Source organism: Gopherus flavomarginatus, chromosome 1 (assembly GCF_025201925.1).
Source record: "Gopherus flavomarginatus isolate rGopFla2 chromosome 1, rGopFla2.mat.asm, whole genome shotgun sequence".
Taxonomy (NCBI): domain Eukaryota; kingdom Metazoa; phylum Chordata; order Testudines; family Testudinidae; genus Gopherus; species Gopherus flavomarginatus.
In genome coordinates, this window is record NC_066617.1 from 3,159,692 (window position 1) to 3,172,793 (window position 13,102).

The following is a 13,102-nucleotide window of genomic DNA, read 5'->3' on the forward strand; positions in this document are numbered from 1 at the left end:
AGGGATTTTCCTACCAGGGCATGGCCCGGCTAATTCAATACTCTTATCCTGGCCCTGACAGCAGCCAGCACCAGAAGGACCAAGAAATCCCCTAGTCCTAGAGGACTATTACGGAAAAACCTGCACATGGGGGAAGCTTCTGCAGATCCCTTCTCAGTTAGACAGCAATACAAAAAAAAAAAATACAAACTCTCCCCTCACTCTAGCCATCGCTCTATGGGGAGAACTCTCAGATACCACTTTGTCTAAGGCAAGAATATCACAGGGATACTCTGTGTTCTCTGACCCAGCTCCATACTGTTAAACTAGTTTGACCACCCTCAAATGTAGCTGTCTGTATGTACAGGAACCAGGCAGGCAAACGCCGAGCCTTCAGGCTCCCACTCCCATCTGCCTGATGGAGCCTTGTCCAGCTGTGGGCGAGGGTGTGCTCGCTCTCATCACAGCTGTGTTGGCAACAGGCAGGTTGTCTTCATTAGTCACGACATTACACTGGACAGTCACATCACAAGCCCATGCTCCCCAGGAAACCCCAGCAGAGCTCTCCAGTGGCCTGGGGAAGGCAGCAGACACATCCCTCACTCCGCTTTCCTTCCCCAGGAGCCAGACCCCCACCACCCTGAAACTGACATGCAGGAAGCCAAGGGGCCAGGTAACACCACTGGCCCTAGTAAGGGGCTTTGCCCACATAACTCCGTGACCTGGGGAGGCGGCGGTTATTCTGGGTAGAGGCGGGAGGGCAGGTGTTGGGATGAAGCAGACTGATCACCAGCCTCCCCAGGAGTCACGGGGACAGGACACAGAGTTTTCAAGCCCTGGTGCCTGGAATTAGCACTGCCCCTCCCCCTTCTAGTTTTAAGCTACCAAATAGAAGTTGCCCAGTTTTCAGGGAGCGCTTCACTAGCTGCGGCTAGGGGAGGGGCAGGGGGGAAGCAACACGCACACCGCTTTCCCCCAGCACTGGCCCGGGCAGTACATCACTACTTGGAGAGAAGGGGAGGGTCTCGCAGAGGTCTGCTGAGTCCATCGGCCAAGCATATGCCAACCGGTCGCTGCATTAAACTCCCACTCTGACACGTAGCTGGATCCCACCAGTCATTTCCACATCTGGCACAGCTGGCTGCTGACACCGTCTCATCCTGTAGGTTGTTGTTGCCACACTTGGGCAGGTCACTCTGGTGATGACTTGAGACACTGGGAGCTACAGTCAGCAATAAACAGTGCTTGGCCGAGCACCCACAGGCCACAATCCTTCTGGCACCTGCATTCAGAGTGCACCCAGCCCCCTCCTTTTCAAACTGGTGCCAGGCACACAGCATGCTGGGGACTCTACCTTTCCACTCCAGGGTCTGAGAGGGGCTTTTGGGCAGGAGTCTCTCTACATTTCATCCTCTGGCTTCCCACACCACAGGGTGGCCCTGTAGCTCCCCATGTTAACCTCCTTAGTTACCCCAACCCGCATACACAAAAGCCGGGACCATCTGCTGGCGAGAAAGAGGTAGGGCATAGGATACAAACTGGTGGAGTTTTATTACTCGATATACAATAGCACATTACACAGTCAGAGTCCCAGCCCAGCCCAGCCCCGCCCCCCACCCTCCCCAAGAGAGACAATTATAAAGTTCGTGGAAGGATAAAAAGGAGAAACGGTTCTGTTCTGCAGTGCTGTGACGGCCGAAGCAGTTACCTACGGTTTTCCTCACAAGCTGCCAATGGAGCTAACTGGAACACCGCCACCCGCTCAGTGCTTAGACACGCCCCGCCCCCACTTCCCTCCCTCCCTCCCTTCCAACAGGCCCCGCTGGGACATGGCACAGGCTCCACTTAACAAGAACACATGCAGTTGGGTCGGATGGTTAGCAGGAAAGTGCCATCTGGGCAGCGGAAGGCAGGAGCACAGCTAGTGGAGCTGCCTGAAGAGTCCTCAAGCTTCAAGTTCTACCAGATAAACACACGGATCATTTAAGACGAGGTCACAGTGGGGAGGGAAAAACAACCCAAAAACTAAACTAAACCCGTCACGGAGATCCCAGGTGGGCACGACACTCGTCTGGTCTGTGGGCCGGATGGCCACCCAACTAGCGCTTGGAGAGCTCGTGCGATAACCAGTCCAGTCCGTCATAGAGACCAGTGCCCTGGGTTGCACACGTTGCCTGCACGTACCACTGAAAAACAAGGGAAGGGAAGGAAGTCAGGCAGCAGGCAAGACAGAGCAGCTAATGCTGAGAGGTAGCATTTAGTGGGCCGGGAGCCAAGCACCACCAAACCCTAATCCCACTTCAGCTTGCAGTGTGACCTGAGTGCCTCAGTTTTGCCCTCTGTAAAATGGGGATCATGATCTCACCCTACTGCATCTGGGAAATGAGGACTGATAGGCCAGTTTGTAACATGCCATGTATCATCAGCAAGCAAGGTCTCCAGTTCTCTTCAGCCCTATAGGAGACAATTGCTGGAGAACCCACTGAGGGGGTCGGAAAGGGAAGCAAGACAGAGTTTGGTGCTGATCAGAGAAAGACGGGGGGAGGTATAGCTCAGTGGTTAGAGCATTGGCCTGCTAAACCCAAGGTTGCGAGTTCAGTCCTTGAGGGGGCCATTTAGGGATTGGGGTAAAAAAATCAGTATTTGGTCCTGCTAGTGAAGGCAGGGGGCTGGACTCGATGACCTTTCAAGGTCCCTTCCAGTTCTAGGAGATTAATAATTGGAGATATACCAAATTAGATGGACTGTGCCAGGTAGGGCCAGGCAGAGTGCAAGCTCCATGCACACCACTCTGCCAAGTCACCTCTCAATCCTGCAGCAGCCCGTGTGACCCACTCCAGGCCCCCAGCTCACAGCTCTGCTTCAGCGTCACAGCCCATGAGACTGAGCCAAGGAGAGCTGCTGAGATGGGGGGAGAGGCAGTCAGAACGGAGCAGTTAGGCTACAATCCCTCCCGCAATCTCAGGACAGCCTCTCCTGGCAACCGCGGGACTCTGGGTACACTTACAGTTCTGCTGCGGAGTGTCTGCAGGCCCAGCTTGTCGGTCAGCTCACTCACTGCCATTGCATTGGGCATGTCCTGCTTGTTCGCAAACACCAGCAAGACTGCATCCCGCAGCTCATCCTCCTGCAGCTGGAACAGAGCAGGAAAAGCAGCTTAGCCACGGCTGAGCAGGGAGGCTGTGAAACCAGCTGGCTCACTCAGCCCGCTCTAGCCTACTGCAGTCTCCTAGGGACCAATCCAGAGTGACGAGAGGACAGCTCAATGACAGGGCACTGAACCGGGACTCAGGAAATCTGGTTCAATTCCCACCTCTCCCATAGATGCCATGGGTGACCTTGGGCAAGACACTTCTCTCAGTGCTTCGGTTCCCCAGCTGCTAAAATGGGGGTAAACCCTGCCTCCCTCCCCACATTGTCACCTGTCTTGTGTATTGGCCCTGTGAGCTCCGTGGGCAGGGTGTCTGTGCAGCACACAGCGCAGTGGGGCCCTGACCTCACATACAGTCAAGTTCTGGTCACAGGACAGACCATTTGCGTGTTACAACTCTACCGTGAGGGGCTGAATGCTTCAACTTAAAGCTTCTTCGGCCACCTCCTCCTGAGCCCTCTGCTGGGCCCCCCACATCCCTCAGGGTCTGTTCTTCCTCAGCTTCCCTGCATTTCAGTCGCTACCTCTCCATCCCTCCCAGCTTATCCAGCGTCTCATCCTCATGTCACACGCACTATCCCCCAGGGCAGCTATGGCAAAAACAGAACCCCTCTTTCTCCAGCTCCTCTCGAGCGTGTTCCTTCTTCCCCCCTCCAGCCTCCTCGGCTCACACCCAGGCTCTCCCTTCTCCCTCTGACAGTCTGAACCCCTCTGGCTCCCAGGGCCACTGGGTGCAAACACATGCCATGTAGCCATAAGGCAAATATTCCTGTATTCTGCACCATGGGCAGCCCCCACTGTGGCTAGTCTCGTGCGGGCCTGCTCCACAAGAGAGACACATCGTCGGGGTTTTGCTCTGTGTCAGTGCAAGGTTCTCTCGGATTCAGGAGAGAAGGATTTTTCTAACTGAATGGATTTTCTTTAAGTTAAGGTACTAACAGCAGCCCACTCCCTCAGCCGGCGTGTCCTCAGACCTATTTCCATGCTATACGCTACACCCGGAACAACTCCCTTTTCTCCCTCGGGTAGCCAGGCGGTGCTCTAGCTGCATACTCCTTTTTGGAGACCACAGTCAGGCAAGTCAGAACCAGGCAGCTACATATGGCACAACGCTGCGCTCAGGCACCCCTACGCCTTCCTTCCCCCTTTCCTTTGCTGCAGGTCTCAGCCTGTGAGTTCATCAGGGCTGGAACCGAGGCGAGACTCCTCTCTTCCAGGCACCCACTTTTCCCCAGCCCCTTGTCGTAATGCTTGAGTGCATGTAGTGCTGCTGCCACCTGCCGGATTAACAGAGACATGCAGCAAGGACAGGGTCAGCATGAGCTGAGCACCAAAGCCCTGCTCCAGAGCACCTCTGCTGGGGTGGGACAGGGGGAGTTCACTGCCGTGTTTGCCGGCCAAAGAGCCTGAAGGTTCTGGTGGAGCTCCCACTCTCATCCTGCCTCTGCAGCTGCCAAGAAGCCCCAACTCCTCCGGCTTTGGGCCTGGGATTTGCCTACAATCAGGCTCGGCCCAAAGGAAATTTTTTTTTCTCACAGTTGAAGAAAAGCTGGTTCAGCTGCTTGAGTTGTGGGCGTGATCTCCTGCTGCCCTGTGCAGGCCAGAGGAGCCACCAGCACCCAGTTCACAACAGCAAATACTGGGCAGCTTTTCAGGCTCAGTTTATTTTCTCATCCTCACTGAGGATGGAAGAATAGGGGGTCAGTGGTTTTAGGGTGAGGGGTGCTTGAAACTCGAGTTCTCCCAAGACTGGCTCAGGGCAGTAGGCACACAGCTAAGGCTGCAGCTTCACAGAAAGGGAGCAGTGCTCAGAGAAAATCACATCCAAAAATTAGCATTAACAGAGACCAAGCACTCAAGAGTCAAGGTTTCTCCTGCGATGTTACCTAGGATGTACTGTCCATTCCTGACAGCCTTGTTACCAGGAACGCTCTGGGAGTCTGTCCATGGGACACACACCAGGGCACCATTGGAGCCCCATTGACTTTTCAGTAGAAATCTTCAATTTTGGAGTTGCCTGACCGAACACCTGAATTCTCAGCCTTCATGCTCTACTGAAGCCAGTTTTTGGTTATCATCAATGGGCGAGACTTCCAGGAAAGCTCAGCATTTTGGTGCACACCAGCAGCCAAGTGCTTGTGACACTTGTGATCAGATTTTCAAAGTGAGCGCCGCATGTGTATTTCATCATGGCACTGTACGGAATTGATCTCTGTCTTGTGGGACTTATAATCCAGACTTGTCTACAATAGTAGATGAGGGAGTGGGACCGGCAGCAAAAGTAGGAATGGGATACTGCTGTAGAGGAGTGGTATTTGAAGAAGCAGGTCATCTAGCCGCTTTTTGTATTTTGATAGGGGGTCACAGGGGGCATAGGACCCGCTGCCCCAGAACAGCGGGCATAGGACCCACTGGCCCAGAACAGAGATTACTGGCTGAAATACATACTTTCTATCAGAAAAATGAATTGTATCCCCCTGAAAATGCAGGAGAGGACTGGCATTTTATAGCTGGAATGGGACACTAATTATCAAGCCCTCCACAAATGAGAAAGTGGTAATGGTTGTACAGTTTAGGGGTAGATGAGCTGTCCTTTTTAGCACATTGGTAGAATGGCCACGTGGTAAATGTGTCTATTGGATCTACATGAAGCAGCTTCCCTGTAACACTGTTGTTCAACATATGCTGAGGAAACAGTCCCAGGCCTCCACTTACTTGCAGGCTGGTTTTGACAGTCACTGGTGAGAGACAGCATTTCTAGGAGCCATCCTGTATCCATGCATTTCATGGTTGCCACTAAATATGTCCATTCAACCCACTCAAAGGCCTTCTCTGCATCCAGAGAAAAAGCTAGACTGGGGCTAACGGAGACACTTTCTATACTTGGCTCTGGTTAATTTTGGTTTGTTTTAATAAGTGAGTTTAATATGTCCCACCTATGGTTTTATGGAACATTTCTGGCAGACACTGGTTTAGTCTAAAGGGATGGCATGTGTATGCAATTCTGATTTCTGGAACTAGCTGTTAGTGCATTTCACCCTGTAGGTCAACACAGTAAGAGACGCTGAATACCAAGTTCCTATTGACTTCATGTCTCAGCACCCGAAGAGTCAGAACGTCAGTCACACCCCCTACCCACTCCCCCAGGGAGTCAGTAGACAGCAGGCATGACTATGGAAGAAGCAGTAGCGTTACATTTACTCCAAACACAAGGAATTTTGAGGACTGTATAAGTGACCTCTGCATGCATGCGAGTGCGTTGCAATAGCATCTAGACGCCTAGTCTTAGGGATAAGCACATTTGGGAAGCAGGCTCCACTGGTTTTGAGCCCCTGCTCCACACACGCCAACTTACCTTGAGATAGGAATTCTACACCAGGCTCTAGCAGAGCCTCGGCCACCCTAGATCCATGTCCTACTAGCCCTGTGAGCTCCTAGGCTTTCACACCAGAAAGATCCCACCTAACTATTCTCCACCTTCCCACCAGTCACCCCAAGCCCAAGTCACCCTACGGAGATAACATGCAGTCTCTCTCCAAACCACCCCCAGCACTCACCATCTTCTGCAGCTCATCTGCAGACTCCTGCACTCTCTCTCGGTCATTGCTGTCCACAACAAATATGAGGCCCTGTAGAAGAAAGCAGACAGACATGAGACAGTTCACACAGCGCAGGCACCAATGCCACAGTGAGGGGCACACTACACAAATCCAGAGGAACAAGCCTCTTTCCAACACTTTGGAATGGCAACTGAGATCACTGCCAATGTGGCAACTGCTTCCCACCATACCCCCAACCACGTATCTTCTCCAAAGCTATTCTATAGATCAGCAACAAGGGCTTGCATGCATCTTCATTCAATGGAAAATCCCACATCTCTTCTTGCCACTTCTGCTGCACAGAGACCAGGGGTGGGAAATGCCCTGGGGTAGTTTTCAGACACCCAACATTCAGCACCTCGCTGTGCTGAACAAAGGAAGTTACTCATGGCTCAGAGCAGAGGCGCCTTCCCTGCCTCATTCTGAAAGAGGCAGACTCAGAGGCAGGGTCACTGCACCAGCTTGGTGCAGCGAAGGTGTGGACAACTCCCAAAAGCTCAACACAGGCTGCTGCATGTGGGGAGCAAGGAGCTGCCTTCCAGCCATACTCCCTGGTTAAATCATCTCAGGAAGAGAACAACCTGCCACTACCAATGCCCAATCAAGCCCTAGCCTCTTTACCAATGTGACAGTGGTACTGCCCTTCCCCCGCAAGAAGGGAGAGGGGTCAGAGGGTCACCCAGAAATGCTGGGAAGGCCAAAGTGATCTAGCTCCTATGAGCAGGGCAGGAGCAGCATCCATGGGACTAGGTCCACATCTCATCCCCAGTTCTTTGCCATGGAAGCAGTTACTATTTCCTATTCCTATCCTGAGGCAGACAGGTGAGGGGAGGCCTCAGTGGATCCCTGTACAATAATCATGTCCAGAGGGCTCTTTCTCGGTGCCTCTGCAGCTCCTCTCACCTGTGTGTTCTGGAAGTAGTGTCTCCACAGGGGTCGGATTTTGTCCTGGCCACCTACATCCCAGACGGTGAAGCAGATGTTCTTGTATTCCACTGTCTCAACATTGAATCCTGCGAGGGCGACAGGAGGAGTGAGAGGAGACAGGGTTGAAGACGCAAGCGAGTCTCTGCTGAAGATGGTTAATCACCATGGCAGCCTGAAAACCTGCAGACCACAGCCGCGCACTACAGGAAACACCAGCCACTGCCGGCAGAGACGCCACAAGACCTCAGGGGATTTTTGAGTCGGGGGAGGGAGGATTCATGGGGTGACAAGCATCACAGGGGTGTGTTAAGTAAGATGAAGGTGGGGTGCAGCATCCTTCTCCTCCCACCAGCACATCTGGGGGAGGGGTAATGGATGATCCCTCAGCAAGCTGCTTCCCAGCCACTACCAGTAAACTCACCCAGGCTGGAGTTCCTTTACTGCTTGCAGACGATTCTGCATGACAAACTCTGACTTAGCAACCCTAGAACTCACTAAGTGGTTCTGTCCAGTGGTGCACAAGTCACATCTACCTACTTTGTTTCTCAAGCAGGTAGACAACTCTGAACACACATGATGAGCAGATGTCAAGAACCATCAGATAGACATATTTACACAGCTACATCTCAGGCTAGAATTGCACCAAGGTAACTGCCGTTCACTTCCATCTATAGCCCTGTCTGCTGACCACATTTCTCATGATCAGAAATAAGCAACCCACACGCACCCCCATTCTAAAAATTCACCGAGAAAGACATTTACCACAGTCAGTAGAGCTCTGCACAGCTGAGAAATACAAGCTCTGCTGGACTCACTGTGAAGACCAAATTAAGGTCAGATGATGTTTACAGTTAGACCATGTGACCCAATGATCCATCCCAGCAACCCAGTCATCTGCTCTTCTAAGGTGAACCTGTGCACATGCCACCATGGGCACCTCTACAGCCACTGCAGACCTGGCAGCTCTCAGACTTACAAGCATCAGAGACAGAAACATGGGGGTGGGGTGACAGGGAACGGAATACCGGGGGGGTGGCAGCTTGGGACTGGGGGGCATCAGAAGAGCTGTGAATGGGAAGCCCAGGGCTGGGACGGTAGGGGGCTGTGGGCAGTGGAGAATCAGTAGAACTTGGCAAGGAGCCCAGGACAATAACAGCAGAGAAATGAGGTCTACTGACAGTGTTGTGTGGGGGCGTTTGCACAGCATCTGCCTCTGCTGTGCCTTGCCCAGGCAAGTCCATCACTTTCAACACTAGCGTCACATAAAACATTTAAGATAAACACCACAGAGACGAACCAACAGGAAGCCTCTTTCTTCTGCTGCAGTCATGCTACCGTCAGACCAGCTCCTCGTATGCTGTGTCCGAAGTGAGCAGGGCTGAGACACCAGAGCATGGGCGGTTAGGAACATACGGACAATGACTGCACTTGCATGTGGTCTGAACTTGTACTGCTGCCCCAGCCAAGCCAGTGTGCAGGACCGACCTCCTCAGCATTAGAGATACCGGGATGGCTCCATTTTATCAGGAGACTGGATTGTTAGCTCCTCAGGCCAGGACTGTGCAAGGACCTGGGCTTGGGTCTCGCTCGTTGGCCTGTTGGGAAGTCTAGCCCCACGAGACGTGGGCACCTCCTCAAGTCAAGCCAGTGCCCAGCAAGGCGCACAAGCCACACTGCAGTTTAAAGGACCTTCCAGTAGCACAGCTCAGCAATGCGACAGGAGCCATCCTGACACATCCCTGCTGACTTCAGAAACCGTTCTAATTCCAATGCCACGATACAGCCCCCGCTCAGAGATGACTCCCAGCTAACCAGCAAGGGACCTGCAGGGAAGCACAACCCCACTGTCGACTCAGCTTGAGAGATGGGGGTCACTATACAGAGCTTGCGAACCACAGCACATTACCCCTCTCCTAGCCTTGGAGGCAAGCCAGAGCCAGGGCGCGGCTTTTCACACTCACCGATGGTGGGGATGGTGGTGACGATCTCACCCAGCTTTAGCTTGTACAGGATGGTGGTTTTACCAGCAGCGTCCAAGCCGACTGAAATGGTGAGAGAGAGAGAGAGAGAGGAGAGAGGCCAGTGTCACTTGCCAGCACCGGGGTGCAGATAAACACATGGCTCCTGCCTAAAGCCCCCATAACCTGTTTCCCTCCTGAGTCTGACTGACCCAGTATACAGCACCCCCTCTTTCTAGGAGATGCTGCAGACAATTCTAACAGCTCCAAGAGCCAAGTACATGCTCCCAGAGGCTCAGACAGAGCCATCCTAGCAAGATAGCTTTACAAAGGGCTACCAAATTTACAGCCTACAAACCCACCCACGGCCCCTTGTGTGCAGCTTACCCCCAAAACAGCCACAGCTCATTCATTCAGGAAAAGCAAGCGAGAGGTCTGCCCAGAACAAAACCCACCACTCGCGCGGCATTCTGCAGCTTTCCAAGCATGAGTTATCCCAGAGAACACCAAGCAAATCCACACGCTGTGGGGCAGAGATCTAACAGCAACTTCCCCCTCCACAAAGCTCTCTGTGAAGATCAATTCGGAGCACCAGGAGGGGAGAATCAGGAGAGATTCCTAAATGTTCCACTCCCTCCGTCACCACTCTGCTCAGTTCTAGGCCGCTGGTATCAGTTGTAGAGGAGTCACTTCAGTCTGTCCTTGACATGATGACCAGGGCAGGAATTGCTAGCGTAGGCCAGCTCTGTAATCCCCATCACAGAAGAGCAGATGTCTCTAGAGCCCTATCTAGAAGTGTCATTTCCAGTTCAGAGGCAGAGTCCGGTACAAGGCAGAACATGTGAACGCCCACACAGTTTAGAGTTTCCCCCTCAGGAAAGACAAGGTGCTTGTCAATAGAACAGATGCATCCTACAGAGACAACAGGAATCTATGGGGAGTTCTTCAAGCCTAGAGAATTCTGCTTCCCTTTTCTCTTCTGCTTGACCTGACCGACATTGTAGTCCCAAACTTTCCAAGGAGGGTGGTTCAGAAGGGCATTACCCAGGGAGCAGGGTGGCCCAGAGTGACAGGAATAGGCTAAGGAGACTCACACTTCCAAGGTGCTGTTCTGATCCGGGCCATGTCAGTATTGGCCAAGAGCCACTACCACCCAACGGCTCTTCTGGGACTCCGCTAAGTAGCGAGCTGGGGTCTCAGCCCAGTTGTCCACCTCGCAAAACTACCAGCACAAGGGGCCCTGCCTTGCTGGCCCTCGACTGGCTTATGGAGACTGAACACCCCTCGAAGTCAGAAACAGGACATGAGGAGTTAGAAAGGAGCTTGCACAGACACTGCCTAGGCCACACCTTGCATGCAACTGGAGAACTCCGGTCAGCGTGCCTGTCAAAAAGCTAGGACCTTCTGCTCATTAAAATTGGTTAGGGCCCTGACACTGAGCTGAGGCACCACTATATCTTGCAGGAACTCTCCCCAAAATCCTCCATTATTGTTACTTATTTGCACTGCAACTGAGCTGAGAGACCCCAGCTCAGGTCAAGCCCCTGCTTGGATAGTCTCTGTAAACCCCCTTGCTTTCTGCTGACAGGGTTCACAGCCATCTGTTTGCATTATGCACTGCACAGTGACCAGCCAGAAGTACCTCAGCAACTCAAACCCAGAAGAGCTGACCCGAAGACTTTCACACACACAGCCTTTGACTGGTGACACTTCCCTTCCAACAACGTTTAAAATGCACTAGACAGAGCCTGGGAAACACAGTCCCGCTGACCCCAGCAGAGTGGTTCATATCCCATCTCTGAATTCCAGCATGTCTTGACAAGATAGGCGTGCCCAGCCACACCGGAAGAGTCCGTTAGCTGGAGGTGTCCAGCCGCCACAAGGATAAATATATGATCTAGGGCCCAATCAGAATCACATTTCAGAGTGAACACCGTGTTTCAGGGTCTGACAGTTACGTGGTCCAAGCCCCACACCGAAGACAGCTGAATGCTCTCCAGAGCCTTCTCTCATGGCTGTTGGCTCAGCCAGCCCGGATAGGCTCAAGGACATGAGTCTAGCCCTTTTGCCACCAAGGGCTCATGGAGCAGACCCAGAAGCTACAACCTGGAATCCTGTTGCTACCTGCAGAGGCCCTTCTAGCCAAGGAATGTCCAAGGATCCTATGACCAGAGGTCCCCATCGCTCAGCCCATGAGGGGGGTTCCCCTTCCGTGAGGGCTGCTTTGCTGGATGGACTCTCTCTATAAACCCTGCAGCAGAGATCAATGCTCCATAAGGGGGCAGGGTACAGGATCCCACTGCCGTATAGGTCTCAAGGTCGGGGGGACGAGTCTGTGCTCCTCCTGGAAGAGGGCAAGAGACAGCGATAACAGTCACCCCAGCAATGCAGGGAGGGCAGATGCCCATGCCTGGCAGGGCTGCTCAGCGCCACTGGACCAAGGCAGAGCAAGTCTCCAGCAGGGACCGATGCTGTCCCCGATTCTCTGGGATAAGAGCTAGCGCTGGCAGCTGGGCAAGGGCAAGGCTCCCCCTACACCACTCCAGGAGCAGCAGCCAGGCTGCCAACCACACTGCCCATGGCAGGAGGGGATGTCACCGGGCCCAGCTACCCCAGAGGCATTGGCCATGGGGGTAGGTTAACACCACTTCCCCTGCCAGCCCTGCAACCCAGCCCAACCCAACCCCACTCCTTCAGGGGGGACCCTACCCACCCCCCAAGGCCCTGCAGCCAGAGCCCTCTGCTGTGGGGTGGGGAGAGACTTTACCCATCCCCCACCCTCCGGGGCCCTGCAGCCCGGCCCCGGGGGGGGGAACCCTACCCACCCCCACCCCTAGGACCCTGCAGCCCGGCCCCGGAGGGGGGGACCCTACCCACCCCCACCCCTAGGGCCCTGCAGCCCGGCCCCGGGGGGGGGGACCCTACCCACCCCCACCCCTAGGGCCCTGCAGCCCGGCCCCGGAGGGGGGGACCCTACCCACCCCCACCCCTAGGACCCTGCAGCCCGGCCCCGGGGGGGGAACCCTACCCACCCCCACCCCTAGGGCCCTGCAGCCCGACCCCGGGGGGGGACCCTACCCACCCCCAGGGCCCTGCAGCCCGGCCCCGGGGGGGGGGGACCCTACCCACCCCCACCCCTAGGGCCCTGCAGCCAGACCCCGGGGGGGACCCTACCCACCCCCACGGCCCTGCAGCCCGGCCCCGGGGGGGACCCTACCCACTCCCCCACGCTCCGGGGCTCGGCAGAGCCGCCCGCCACCCAGCGGGGAGGGGACTCGGGGGCCCCAGCATCGCCCCCCCCGGCCTGGCCTCACCCATGAGAATCCGCATCTGCTTCTTGCCGAAGATCCGAGAGAAGATGGCGGAGACCGTGAGGCCCATGGCGGCGGGAGGGGAGGCCGCGCTGCGAGCCCCGAGGCTGCCGATACCGCCGCTGGGCGCAGGCCTGGCCGGAACCAGCCGCAGCACCCGCTCCTGGCAGCCTTAGC

At 54.7% G+C, this 13,102-nt stretch overlaps 1 protein-coding gene across 1 annotated transcript; it reads right to left on the minus strand.

Moving 5' to 3' along the window:
* Positions 1 to 1,511: 1,511 nt before the first annotated feature.
* ARF5 (ADP ribosylation factor 5) lies at positions 1,512 to 13,102 on the minus strand. Its single transcript, XM_050953496.1, has 6 exons — positions 12,929 to 13,102; positions 9,618 to 9,698; positions 7,633 to 7,742; positions 6,688 to 6,759; positions 2,987 to 3,112; positions 1,512 to 2,165 (listed from the first exon to the last, which is right to left on the minus strand). The coding sequence occupies exons 1-6, from the start codon at positions 12,993 to 12,995 to the stop codon at positions 2,079 to 2,081; spliced, it is 543 nt and encodes a 180-aa protein (XP_050809453.1). The 5' UTR covers positions 12,996 to 13,102; the 3' UTR covers positions 1,512 to 2,078.